Here is a 14305-nt window from a genome sequence, read left to right as displayed (position 1 = left end):
AATAGTAAAGGAATGTGGTGAACAATAAAATATCAAAACAGAAACTGATCAGAAAGATATATTGGTGTATGCAACAGAACCCCTTATGCCTGAAACCTCCCTCTAAACTGAAAGTGGTGATGTTCCCCTGATTTGCAGCAGTAACACTGAGAAAGCCCAATTATCCAAAACCTTGTTTATCCACATAAATTCCACATCCCATGTCCTATCTGAGTTCTGCTGTATAGGGTGTTACTGATCAGAGGGGGCAGCACACTTGCCTGAAATACGGAAACGATACAATTGATTCATAAAACCTCCAGGTGGCGACGAGATCCATCCGGTTTGGGTTAGTAGCATAGTACCTCCAGGCAGCCTGGATAACAATATAAAGGGACAGTAATAGCATTAGGGGAAATGTTTATCTGTGCTTATAAGTGAATGCAGCCAGTTAATACGCCTCTTAGTTCAAAAGAAGATAACAATGGACATATTCAATGAGTCGCACTGAATTATTATACAGCAATATTGAAAGTTTCCATTAGATGGTGCCATAGTTCATGTAAGGCTTATAATAAGAAAACGATGCTCTCGGACAGTAGTCCTCAAAAACTGTTCCCAGGGGCATATGTGACAGAATACTGTGCACTGCCCATTGCTTTCAGATACCCGGAAGAGGTTACATTTTACTAATCTTGCTTTATTCTAAAGTCTGATAAATCTAAAAGAGCATCTAGCTTAGTAAAATGTAGAACATGTGATCTGTCTGATGTTTCTGGGAATCTGAAAGAGCCATGGTTAGGGGGCAGCAATCAGGTTAATTTACTGCTGTGGAAAGTTTTGCTGAGTGATTTTAAACATTAGCACATAACTCCTATCAAACTTCCACTAGCACATAAACAGCAGTACTGTGGTTACCCTGGCTGCCTGTTATGCAGCGATTCTTTAATGTCAGTGAATCAACCTCTCCAGACTTCTCCACGGTATCCTGTGCTTTGCTAGGAAACATTTTTACTGCAAAAGTATGCTGTTCAGCCTATTTCTCCAAAGAATGGGTCTGACCCTGAGAGGTCATAAATACCCGCCGCTCCCATTGATTTCAAAGAAAGTAATCTTGGTCCCATTGTAAAAGTTTTGCCATTGATGTCATTTGATTCAGGTCATGGCCTACAGTGCATATTGGATTTTTGTCAAACAGATCAACCTTCAAGCTACCAATTTTATATTTAATTTTACAAAATAAAATCTAAGGCTCTGATCCAAATCCAGTGGAGCCAATGGCAGTCTTTGCATTAAAGTAAATGGACTTCTGTGTTAAGTTGTAACCCAGTAGTCACTACTGACCAATATTCTGTACATTTATGAGTTTTTACAGCAACAAAAAGCCTGTGGCATCTCTGTATGTGGGATAGTCTCCCAAGGGAAACAGTGGAAACTGGGGCCTTGCAAAACAGCTGATTCCTCCTCTTCCCCGCCCACACACACACACAGCGCATAGTGCCAAAGGTTTTGCCATCTGGTTTCAGGTGACTCTGTGCCACTGAAATGGATGTTGGAGGGGAGGCTGCCTAGAAAATTTCAGCAGAACGACTAATTTCACTTTGAACATGCGAATTTGTAGCAAAGCCATTTTTGCTCTAAAAGGAACAAGTGTTTTGTGAACTCATAGATTTTACAGCCAGAAGGGACCATTTGATCATCTTGTCTGACCTCAAAGTCTATATCTGCATTACAGAACACAACTTCCCATGTAGGGCACAGGGAAATAAGAACTTCAAGGGAGAATCCCTTACTCCATTACATAGTGCCCTTATTTACACAGGTTTCAGAGTAGCAGCCACGTTAGTCTGTATTCGCAAAAAGAAAAGGAGTATTTGTGGCACCTTAGAGACTAACCAATTTGTTTGAGCATGAGCTTTCGTGAGCTACAGCTCACTTCATCGGATGCATAAAGTGGAAAATGCAGTAAGGATGTTTTATACACACAGACCATGAAAAAATGGGTGTTTATCACTTCAAAAGGTTTTCTCTCCCCCACCCCACTCTCCTGCTGGTAATAGCTTATCTAAAGTGATCACTCTCCTTACAATGTGTATGATAATCAAGGTGGGCCATTTCCAGCACAAATCCAGGGTTTAACATGAACATCTGAGGAACAGTGGAGGGGGGGCGGGGGGGGGGCTAGGAAAAAACAAGGGGAAATAGGTTACCTTGCATAATGACTTAACCACTCCCAGTCTCTATTCAAGCCTAACTTAATTGCATCCAATTTTTATTTATACAGTATCATTTCAAGATGGAAACGTAGAGAATCCAAACCTGTATAAGTTCTGCTGCCGGCTTTCTTCTTTTCTCAAAATGTTTCTGTCGATGTTGTTCCTGGACTTTCAGAGCCAGCCCTGAACCCAAGATGCCCTAAAAGCAGAGGTGGTAATGGCTGTCAGGCATTGTTTGATTGAAAACACAAGAACAACAGAAATTCTGAGGAGAAAGTTCTCTTAAAACTTGTGGATGAGATAATCAGAGCTGTGGGGAATTAATGGGGGCAATTCACATGGGGTTCAGTGCGCTTTTCTGGCAGCCCTAGTTCACAGGGCATCGTAGTTTTCTGACAAACCTTGCCTTCACCTAGGCCCGCGCTTCACATGGTTTCATTACAAGCGCCTCAAAAAGCTTCTTGGTCTTCTGCTGCCTTCCCAATGACACGATGTGCAGCTGGTCTGTTTCCCTCCTTCACTGTTTCAGTCAGAACTGAGCTTAAACTCTGTGGTTGTGATCTAAAGGGGGTGCCTATGAACCATATTCTGGATACTGGGATCACCTGGGCTCCCATCCCCCATGAATTTCTTTTTAAGTTTTGAGCTAAAGGAAACCAATCTCAAGCTCCAAGTTTTGCATTGTTTCCACTTGAAACCACAGGTTGGGCCCAGGTCACCCAAATCTTGGACCAACCTCACATGAGCAGCTTTCTGATCAAGGGTAAACGTTTCAAAAAATAACTTGGTGATCTTTGGGGCTTTGGTGATCAAGTACCATTTTCAAAAGCAATTTAGGAATCTAAGTCCAGATTTTTAAAGGTATTTAGGCACCTAAGCTGCATTGAAATTCAAGCCATATTGCTTTTCAATGAGGTTAAGGGCTTAAGTCACTTCTTAAAATCTTTACCTTCACCCTTTTTGCAAATTTGGTCCAAGTCTCATGTTTGTAACAAAATCTGAATAATTCTCCTGTTTATAGGCTTAGCTCTAAAGTTCTGCACAGCACACAGGATAATTCAGACTAGGCTCCATTTTATCTTAGCCACAAGGAGAAAAGAGATTGCTTTTCCCACACCATGCATGAATGTGCTCAAGATTCCAGCTTGAGAGTCATTGAACTGCAGGCTCCCAGTTGAATTTCTGGTGGAATCTGCATAGAAGGGAGGCTATTCCTTTACTTTCTACATCATTAACTCTGTGTTTTGTAAAAACAAACAGAAGGACAGTACTTACGGCAGGAAGAGCAAAAAATGAAACTCCGATAAGAGAGAATGTGGCTGCTATCAGCCTCCCCTCCCAGGTTTTGGGGGTCTTGTCACCGTAGCCAATTGTTGCTAGGGTAATCTGTGGGGAGAATAGGTTGGCCATTTTATAAGACAGACAATGCAAATGGACAAGGAGGATTTCTTTTAAGCTTGACCCTCAAACCTGCATGACCAGGTTATAAACTTTTGCTTTGACCTCTGGACATTGTAGAAAAATACACAAACACAAACTTTCCTAAGCGTGGATTTTGCAAGCAATCTGGAAAATGTAAGCGATAGATATAGTTTTTTTATGGCACTCATTGTCATAATACTTGCATGTCTCATACGTGTTAATGAATTTATCCTCCAATACCTCTAAACAGAGGTGATATATTATATCCATTTTGCAAATGGAGAATTGAGATGGCACACCGATTAAGTAATCTGCCCAAGGTCAGGCAGGAAGTCTGTAGCAAAGCTAGGAATAGAGACCGCTGAGTTCCGATTCAGGGCCTTCACCATAAGCCAACCTGGCCTCTCCTCACACTCCTTCTATTAAATACAAATAGTTCTCTGAGAAATGTTTAATTTTAACATTTTTGAAAAGAAACATTTTTTGTTTTCAATTCAGCATGTTCCATTTTGAAATTTCCTTCCATTTTATTAAAAAAAAATCAACAACCTTTTTTTAAAAAAGCTTAAATCTAAAAGAAACATTTTGTTTCGTGTCAAACATCACATTTTGTTCAATGTGAAGTAAATTGTGGTTTTTAGACTTTTTGATTCAATTACAATTTTGAAAAAAAATCATTAAAAAACACCTTAAAATATCAGAAGTGCCAGCAAACTACAAAATCAGCTATATGAATAATTCTACCAGACACCCGTTTTGTTCTCTTTACCAGAGAGGACTGACTGCCAGCAGCATCTGAGAGGCCTTGTTTACACCGGGAGCCTTGAAGCTCACAGGGACTCACTCCAGCCAAAAAGAAGAGCTGTGTGCCTCCCAACAAGGATTTTAGCCCTTTGCATGGAGATACAGCTCCCATACCCATATAAGCTGCATGGGGAGACTTTCTTATTGTACTGTAATGACTTAATTTGTGGGCTTTTAGTGTGTGTTGTTGTGGTGTTGGTCCAGGTCTCATTTACTTGATTCCCTTGCCCTTCTTTTAATTCACCATAGTCCTCTCCGGGAATACAGTATTGTTTATTCTTATCAGTTGGTCCTTAATTCCCTGTTGTTATCAATTGTAATATCTTTGAGGTCATAAGGATTGCTATTTGTTTGTTCACCCAGTCACAGAATCATAGAAATGTAGGGCTGGAAGGGACCTCAAGAGGGCATCAAGACTGAGGCAGGACCCCCTGTTCCTTTTCCTCAGTACTACTGCCAAGACAGTTGTAATTTTGTAATTTTGTAATTGTGCATTTGATTTTTCCTTTTGAAGTGAAGTACTTTGCACTTATTTTTACTGAATTTCATCTTGATGAATTCAGACCAATTCTCCAATTTGTCAAGGTTGTTTTGAATTTTAATCCTGTCCTCCAAAATGCTTGCAACCCCTCCAGCTTGGTGTCATCTGTAAATTTTATAACCATACTCTCTGCTCCATTATTGAAGCCATTAATGAAACCATTGAATAGTACTGGACCCAGGACAGACCCTTGCGAGACCTCAGCAGATACATCCCCCAGGTTTGACAGCAAACCAATTGATACCTAATCTTTGAGTATAGTCTTTCAACCAGTTATGTACCCACCTTATAGTAATTTCATCTAGACCAAATTTGCCTAATTTGTTTATGAGAATGTTATGTGGGATTGTGTCAAAAGCCTGACTAAAATCAAGATAAATTACATCTACAGCTTTCCCCTTATCGCCTGTCAAAGAAGGAAATTAGATTGGTATGGCATCATTTGTTCTTGATAAATCCTAGCTCGCTATTCCATATAACACTATTGTCCTCTAAGTGCTTACAAATTGATTGTTTAATAATTCGTTTCAGTATCTTTCAAGGTACTGAATTTCGGCTGACTGTTCAATAATTCCCCAGGGCCTCTTTGTTCCCCTTTTTAAAGACACGTACTATGTTTGCACTTCTCTAGTCTTCTGGAGTCCTGTCCTCCATGAGTTCTCAAAAATAACTCCTAATGGTTCCCAGATTGTTTGAGCTAGTTCCTTAAGTACCTTAGGATGAATTTCATCAGGCTCTGCAGACTTGAATACATCTAACTTTTCTAACTAGTCTTTACCCTGTTCTTTCCCTATTTTGGCTTGTGTTTCGTCCACCTTGTTAATATTTATTGTGTAGAGTACAAGAAGACTGAAGCAAAATAGAGGTTAAACACTTTGATGTCGTCAGTTATTAGTTCTCCTTCCCCACTAAATAGAGGATCTACACTTTCCTTGGTCTTTCTCTTGTTCTGAATGTAGTTACTAGTTGGAGGCACTGCACACACAGAACTCAGTACCCACTGGTCCTAAAGTGGGTCACCCAGCTCCAGAAAGAAGAATAAGAAGCTGTAGAACCATTGGGAATCAGGAGGGGGCAACACACTCAACTTGAGCTCAATCCCAATTAGGAGAAGAATGAATCAATTCTGGATGTGAAATACACACAAGTGCTCGGATTTTCCTCTCATTGACACCAGTGTGAACCCTCTGACTCCAGCACGGTCGCTACTTATTGACACTGATGTAACTGAGAGAAGATTCAGTCCCCCAAGTACTGTGCGAGTTTGGATTAAATTGATAGTGAATTTCTGTGGCAGGGATTTGGGAGGGCATTCTAAACAAAGGGGTAAGGCCATGGTTCAGGTCTTGTACCATGATTATCTAAGGTTCAGACTGAACCATGACCTTGCAGTTGCCCCCTCATTTGGAATACCCCTCCCACCCAGCATCAATTTAATCCAAACTCGGACAGCACTTGGGGGCCTGACTCTTCATACACGATGATTCTCTAGGGTTCAGACTAGCATCTCAGGAGGAGACTTGCAGAAGCACAATTCCAGGGAAAGTCAATGGCAGTTGGGCGCCCGACTCCCACTTAAGCCTTTGAAAATCTACCCCCTAGGGATTTCTTCACCAGACATTCTGGGCCAAATTTCCAAGAGAGCTCAGCACCCACAGTTAGAGACAGATTGCCAGAAAACCTCTGCTTCTCGCTGGGCACCTAAATGGCCAGCTTTTCAAAGAGGGCTAAGCACAGGACCAGCTCCCACTGTTCTGAGTTTTGAAAATCTGGCCAGTTCATGTAGGTGCATAAATAGGAGCTGTTGGGTGCTGAAGGCTTTTGAAAATCTGGCCCTTAGACTCCAGCTAACAAAGTTCCAGAGTTAAAGTTTCAAAAGCACTTCGGTGACTTAGGCACCTAAGTCTCCATTTCAAAAGTGATTTAGGTATGTGGGAGCCTAACTGTGATTGAAAGTAAATAGGACTTTCTTCGCACGTAGGAGCTTACATCCTATTGACTTTCAGTCAGATTTCAGGCTCTTAAGTACCCAAATCACTTTTGAGAATGGGATTTAGGTGTGTTTGAATATATTACCCCAATCCCTTCCATTCCCCTCACACCCTAATTCAACCAGGCAGCTTTATTTCCATTAAACTAACAAATAAGAGACAGTTTCTACAGCTGCTTACCAGCCCCCACCACAGCGCGTCTGCATAGGTTTCAAACTCTTCTTTCATCTCGACTCCATAGGCATCCTTTTCAGGCACATCTTTCTCGACCAGGTAAACAAGGAACGAGGAGAGGATAAGGGTCAGGAACCCAATGTACCAAGCAGTGATGAGCTCCTGGAAAAGAAACAGATTGAAAATGAGGAGACTGAAAACAGCACCAGCTTCTGCAATGGCAGCGCCAGACGTCTAGTGACAAAAGACGAGAGATACACAGGGTAAAACAGCAAGAACTGTCACTTCTGTCTGGATTGCAGTCCGGGTCCAGCATAGTGCATCTCTGGCTGTTCCACACTGCAGAGCTCTGACAATACTTAGTACTTATACAGCACCTTGCTACAAAGCAATTTGTAGTTGTAGTTTGGCTCACGGCTGGATTAAGGCCCAAGACACATCATAGCACGGGGCCTGGCACCATGACCTTGGCCGTCATTGACAATGGACCCCTCACTTCCCTTCCACCGAAGTTGGGGAAGTCCCACGGGGCCCCCTTCCCCTCACAGGAGCGTCACATACATCCCCTCTTCGTGACCCCAGAGAGGCAGTGTGGCAGTTGGGGAGCCTTCCAACACTTACCCCAGCAGTCAGGGTGACACTGCTTAGGTGGAGGGACTGGGCCTGCTGCACTCCATTGCTCCTGCCACAACACACAGAATTTGCTGCTGGGGTGGTGTTGGCAAGGCCCACAGCAATGGATTTGGGAGATAACAAGCCATTGAGATGCCTGGGGCAGTTTAACCACTCAAAGCTATTGTTTCAGGCTTTACGCAGCCATCACTGCATCAGTTACACTTGGGTCACAGTTCTCAGCTTTTCTTCACAACCATCAGGCTAGAAGCCTACTATGGATTTAAATGAGAAAATTGAGATTCTGATGGAATCCAACGAGCTGAGGGGGAGCCCTAAACATGGATGTACATTGCCTAGGCTTTAACCTGGCCCTGGTTTTGCAACACCACTGCAAGGAGGGATTATACCAATGTTACAGATGTGTAAATGAAGACACAGAGAGCTTTAGGCACCTAAATCTATGTGTGGGGAGGGCGAAGGTAGCTTGATTTTCAAGCATATTCATAAGCTTTTGGGGAGCCAGGACTGTCTTCTACTATATCTCTGTACAGCACCCAGCACGTTAGGGCACTTATGTTTGTTTGCATTGCAATAGCACCAAACAGGCAGAACTCAACAGGAGCTATAGGTGCGCAGCACTTCTGAACATCAGCTACTTCTGACTTGCCCACGGTCACAGAATCAGACAGAGACAGGGGTGGGAACAGAACCCCTGATTCCCATGCAGATGCAGTTTGTGTATTAGAGCTTGCATCCTGGTTACCATGTTTCATCAGAAGTGGGAAGAAGATATTCTTTCCGGTTATTATTAATTTGTAGAGCTCCAACAGAGTGCTGGTTACTTGACAGACAGCTGTCCCTGTGGCATGATTTTCCTTTTCTGTCCTGGGTCATATCACCTATCATGGGGGATGCTGTAGCTGAGAATTTTACAAATGTCTTACGGTAAATCAACCTCTGTAGCAAATTTGTGGTTTGCAACCACTGAAGGGACATTACTAATAAACCGCATTTTTTAGACTTGATTGTTAAACGTTAGTGCCCATTTTAGCAAACACTCTCGCAACCCTACACATTTCTCAGCCTGTTAAGGCCCAAGTGGAAGGATACAATCTGAGAAAGAGACCAGAGGAGGCCCTCTGGAAAACTAGCAGCCTGCAAAGCATAAAAAAGACATGGTGGCAATGTCTTTAGCATAAGTGACTTTTTCTAAAACCTCAGTCTCCTGAGGCAGCATTTCTAGCAGAAATAAATGATTTGCTACAAGACTAGCAGCAGATTTGTGCAGGATGGAGGTAAATGTGGCTATGGAATGAAGCCCAGTTGAGAAGAACGCATCCCAGTCTGCCATCAGAAAGAAGCAAAGATTCACTATTGTGTGTGGTCTGGCACTTTCACTTTCCATGGCAATAAAGGGACCTTCTAAAACATTTCCTTCTGAGAATGTCATGTAGAGATGAGACCTTCCAATCAAAGTTATACATAACTTTGGTAACTCACAGGCCAACGCACAGACCCCCATCTTAGAGCTCTTCACTCAGGTAACCCTTTATCATCTAATCCTATATAATAATGGTGCAAGGGCAGCATAACTACCTGATATGGACCAAAATGGGTCTGACCCTGTAACTGAACACACCCAGAGGCAGCTGGAGAATATATTAGCACCCATCACTGTACTATCTGACCCATCGTTATGGGTGAAAATAAATTTACCACTCCCACGGAAACTTACTTGACTTCTGCTAACCAGCATCAAACCATTATGCATTGAACTGCTGCTGTGATTTTGGAATAAGTCTTTTCCCACCACCCTCCCACACCAAACTTCTCTGACTCATTTCACATAAGTGGCATAGGAGGATAGATGAACCCAGGCGCTGCATTTTACAATATTTCTCAAGGGACAATACGCGAAGGGACAGATGATGCCTTTCGGACACAAGCCTTTGGAAGGGACAGTGATTACTGACATGCAGCTGTCAATTCCATCAAGTATCAGAAATCAGCTCCTGGACCAGGACTCCAGTGATGGGTAAGTCAGCTTGGCCATTTGGTGAATTTAAATTTCTTCCCAAATGGTAACAATGGAATCCCCCGCCCCCTACAAATGGATACAGCTGCCCCTCAATGAAGTTTAATCTGATGCACTGAGTGGAAATTAGATCCAAGTCTTAATGGACGCCAGCTAGAGAGCAGCCTGTATTAACACGTCACAATTATATAGGGCTTTCTTCCAAAGAGCTTGACATGCTTTATGAATAAGGGCACGATCCAACTCCTTTTGAAGTCAAGCCCAAAATGTCCATTGGCTTCAACAGTGCAGTATCAAGCCCGGATTAATTTAATCTCACAAGACCACAAGGGGGTAAGAGAGTTGGCTAGGGTTACAGAGCTTATCTGCGGAAGAACTGGGAATAGTACTCAAGGGTCTTGACTACCACTCTGCTGCTCTAAACACTAGGCAATACTCTCCTCAAGTGTCTGATCTGCCTCTGCTTTTGGTTTTTTCCCCATAACTCAGATTAATCCTGTGAACTCCTCACTTACTTTGCTATGTGCACAAATAGCTGATCCCAAAAGCTTCCACGTGCCTCCCCTCCTGTCCATTCGGAGCATCCGCAGGATCTGAAGGAAGCGCAGACTTCTGAGCGACGTCGCCAGAACATTGCCCTGGTTCCCAACAGCTACCACTGGCACAGAGGCAATCAACACGAAGATATCTGCACAGCATAAAGGAGAACAAAGCCTGATCAAAAAGTGGACTCATCTGTGATGGGTTGTACCCCCGGGGTGCAGTCTGGGAGCTGTTGGAATCACTGTGCCCCTTAATAATTCAGCTGGGTTGGTCTTTCTCACACTGCTCTGCTGATGATACACAGCCAGCCTCTCCAGGGACTGTTATCACCCAACACGATAGCAGATGGTGCCACAAACCCAACTGAATTACCTGAGTGCTTTACCTAAGCCACTGGTAGATCAACAATGGAGCACCAGCCGATTTCCCCACTCCCCAGCCTTGCACCCCTGCTGGAGTATAAACCCAAAATTATACCATCTTGCACTGCACAGGGATCTGTACAACACAAGCTCATTAATATAGTTTGCTTCCCCTTTGATATGGGAAAGATATGCACCAAGCCTTTGCTAGCTGAGCTGAGATTTTCCCAACCACTTCACTTAAAACACATTGGTTAAGATAAAACATAAAACAAGCCTATTAACTACAGAAAGATAGATTTTAAATGATTATAAGTGATAAACAGATCAAAGCAGGTTACCTAGGAAATTAAACAAAAATGCCAACTAAGCCCAATATACTAGACAGGATTGCAATCAACAATATCTCACCCTGACTGATGACAGAAGCAGGTTTTCAGATTCTTGAGGTACAGGCTGCATTTGCTGTGCAGCCTTGGTTCCCTCCCCCATTCCAAGTCTTTGTCTGTCAGAGGTTCTTCCAGGGGTTGAGTTGCGGGGGAATGAAGACAAATCATGATGTCACTCCCCACCTTTTATAGTTTCTCCATATGGTGGGAACCCTTTGCTCCAAGCTAAGGTCCTAGCCCAGTTTGTGGAAAAATGAAGGTACCAAAATGGAGTTGTGTCATGTGGTCTGGTCACATGCCCTTGCACGCCTTGCTGAGTCTTCGCAGCCATTATCCAGAGGCTGTCTGAAGCGGTCTCAGGAAGGCTCACCAGGTGGGGGCTAAGCTTCTCCCAAGGCCAATAGTTTCCCTTAATATCCTCATTACCTTGAATAGGCCCCTCACAATCAGCGCTCTAGACTGGGATCATGTTGCTTAGTGGGTGTCACCCAAGTGTAACCACATTTGAGATACAGAGACATAGTCAATATTCATAACTCGATACAAAAACGATACATGCCTACCACTACAATAATCACATTCAGCAAATTGTAACTTTTCCAATGACACCTCACATGACATATCTTGTATAAAATGCATCATAATTATGTCATAATCGTATCATAATCATACCACTAGGATGAATATAGGGTGCAGTGTCACACCATCATCTGCTGCTTCATTCCATTTGTTTGTGCTGTAAAATCCGCAGCAAAGATCTGAAACCCACTTATGAACTCTGTCCCTAGCCAATTAAACAGGCACCTGTGAGTCAAACACAGCTTGTGGCACTGGCAGAACCAATCTGGGACCCAGATAATCGACACAGCTCATATTTGATATGGGACACATTCTGAGTTGGTTTAGAGAAAGGGGCAGAAAATAACATGAGAATCAGTCTTGAAAAATACAGGTTAATGAATCAGAAGGACAAACAAACCAGAGGATAAATATTCTGTAAGTGGAAAATAGTGAAAGCAGGAATACCAAAACATAGTGGTTAGAGAACAAGAAGCCCCTCTTTCTACTGGTGCCCCCTAGTTTTTGGCAATTTGGTTGGCTGTCCAGGTTAACCTCTTAAGGCCAGTGCTTTATTTTTGTGAGTGAGACAGGACCAATTTATTGATCAATTAAAGAGGTCTGAAATGCAGATTGCTTTTTTATAATTTATGGACCTTTATGAGACCATAATTATCCCAGTGGAAATAGGTAGCAATTATGTCAGAAACATTCTCAGGGCTCTTAGCCACTGCGTCTTTCAAGTGTATTTAGAATCAAAGTGTCTGAAATGACACCATGTCAGTTTCTTACTCATTCTCTCCGAATAATTCCATAACGAGTTGGTGTCATTTACAAATCAAGAGATGATTTTTCTAATCTAGAATTTTAAATATGCAACTGAGCTCTTCTCACTCCTTACATTGCCATCAATAAAGAGTCTGTGCTTAGAATTTAGATGACAATTTCAACGATTATACATGAGACAGAACAAACCCCAGCTTGCATACCCAAAGCGATACTGGCCCTTAAATAGTAATACGAGTATTATTATTGATTTGTATTACAATAGCACCTGAAGGCCACTACTGAGACCCTATTGTGCAAAGTGTTGCACAAAAATATGAGTCCCAGCCCCTGCCCTGCAGAGCTTATATTTCTAAACAGCCAAGACCAACAAGGCAGGGTGGAGGAAACAGAGACACAGAGAGAGAAGTGACTGGCCCAAGATCATATAACAGAGGTGGGCATAGATTTCGTGATTCCTACTTCAGTGCTCATTAGACCACACTGCAGTAAAAGCTTGTTTGTGTTGGTAAAGTAAGCAGACACAACTCAAAGATACAAAGGGAACAGATACGTTCAGTAAAGATGTGCCATTTTACAGTGATTTTTCAAACTATAACAGTGTATGAATTAAAGTTGTTGAGATCCTGCAGAACACCTGAGCAGATTCTGCAGTAAGTATCCATTTCCAACTCTCTGTCAAACCATGAACACTGTTCTCAAGTGAATCCAGGTTTTCAGGTACTTTATAATTCTTTCTAAACAGTGCAGAACTCTTAGCATCCTGGGCCTTTGTACTTGTCATTCATGGGGTTTTAGACACCAATCACATCTGACTCAGAACAGAAAAGGATAGACATATGGAGAACAATCAAAGAGTTTGTGCTTACCCAACATACACAAAGGCTTCCTGGCAAATTTGAGCCTCCCCCTCCATCCTTTATAGCGACAGCAACACCCAGCAGCCCAGATTCTTAAGGCAAACTCTGCTCCAAAGATGAAAATGGCAAATGTTTCCTGTACCAAAAACACAAATTATATTCTTAGACACATAACAAGGCTTGCAAGAATTCTGGACATGCATTGCTTGCTGGATCAAACAGTGTGTGCACTTGTCTATGATTTTATATATATATATAGCCAGATTTTCAAAAAAGCTCAGCACACGGCATCTCCCATTATTCTCAGTGATGAAAGAGGGGGAATTCTCCATTGTTTTCAAAGGGAGTAACTGGGTGCTGAGCACTTCTGATAATGTGTCCACTTCATTTAGGTCCCTAGATGGGAGCTGAGCCCTTTTGAAAATCTGACCCTGAATGTCCCTATAGTATATGTACAAATAATCTGTGCTTTTTGAAATGTATACAGATAGACCCGAGCTGGGAAATTGGAATCTGGAATGAGATTCATATTTACCAGTGTTTGGGTGAATTGGGAGCAGAGTTTTGGTTTAGACCCATCTCTGAGATGAATAGTCAAATATGAGCTCCTCCTAATCTCTTAGAGTTGTTGCAGATCATGCCCGTAAGTCACTGGTAAACTAATTTTTAAATCAAATCTCTTTACTGGTCATAATGAAGCATGTAAAATTTTGCCATTACTGTCTGAAATAACTGGCATTGAGTCTCTGGACATAGTGTCGTTGCATTATTTGTGTCATAACAAAGGGCTGAATCCTCAGATGCTCCAGCCCATAAGGTGGCTTTACACCACCCCTGCAGCTGAACTTGGGGGCTGCTCTAACTTGCACCAATGGCTGATAGTCACCCAAGGGTGGGCAGGATGGCCAAAGCACATCACACTCCACTTCACCCAATCAGCCCATTTCTGTGCTCTACACTGTGGGGAGCTAGGAGGGGTGGTAAAACTTCTCCAGCCCTCTTTCTAAATCGTAAAGGAGCAAAAATGATC

General features: G+C 42.5%; 1 protein-coding gene across 1 annotated transcript in view; it reads right to left on the bottom strand.

Annotated features, from left to right (window-relative positions):
• The window catches only part of KCNQ3 (potassium voltage-gated channel subfamily Q member 3), a 279980-nt gene that overhangs the window by 33837 nt on the left and 231838 nt on the right, over nucleotides 1-14305 (bottom strand). The window contains exons 3-8 of the mRNA XM_073330106.1: nucleotides 13285-13411; nucleotides 10293-10465; nucleotides 7134-7289; nucleotides 3471-3581; nucleotides 2299-2394; nucleotides 261-355 (exon numbers count right to left, since the gene is read on the bottom strand). Of these exons, the coding sequence (XP_073186207.1) occupies nucleotides 261-355; nucleotides 2299-2394; nucleotides 3471-3581; nucleotides 7134-7289; nucleotides 10293-10465; nucleotides 13285-13411 (758 nt within the window). The remainder of the gene's footprint in view (nucleotides 1-260; nucleotides 356-2298; nucleotides 2395-3470; nucleotides 3582-7133; nucleotides 7290-10292; nucleotides 10466-13284; nucleotides 13412-14305) is intronic.

This window comes from Lepidochelys kempii, chromosome 2, assembly GCF_965140285.1.
Source record: "Lepidochelys kempii isolate rLepKem1 chromosome 2, rLepKem1.hap1, whole genome shotgun sequence".
Lineage (NCBI taxonomy): Eukaryota > Metazoa > Chordata > Testudines > Cheloniidae > Lepidochelys > Lepidochelys kempii.
This window is presented reverse-complemented; position numbering and strand designations above follow the sequence as displayed.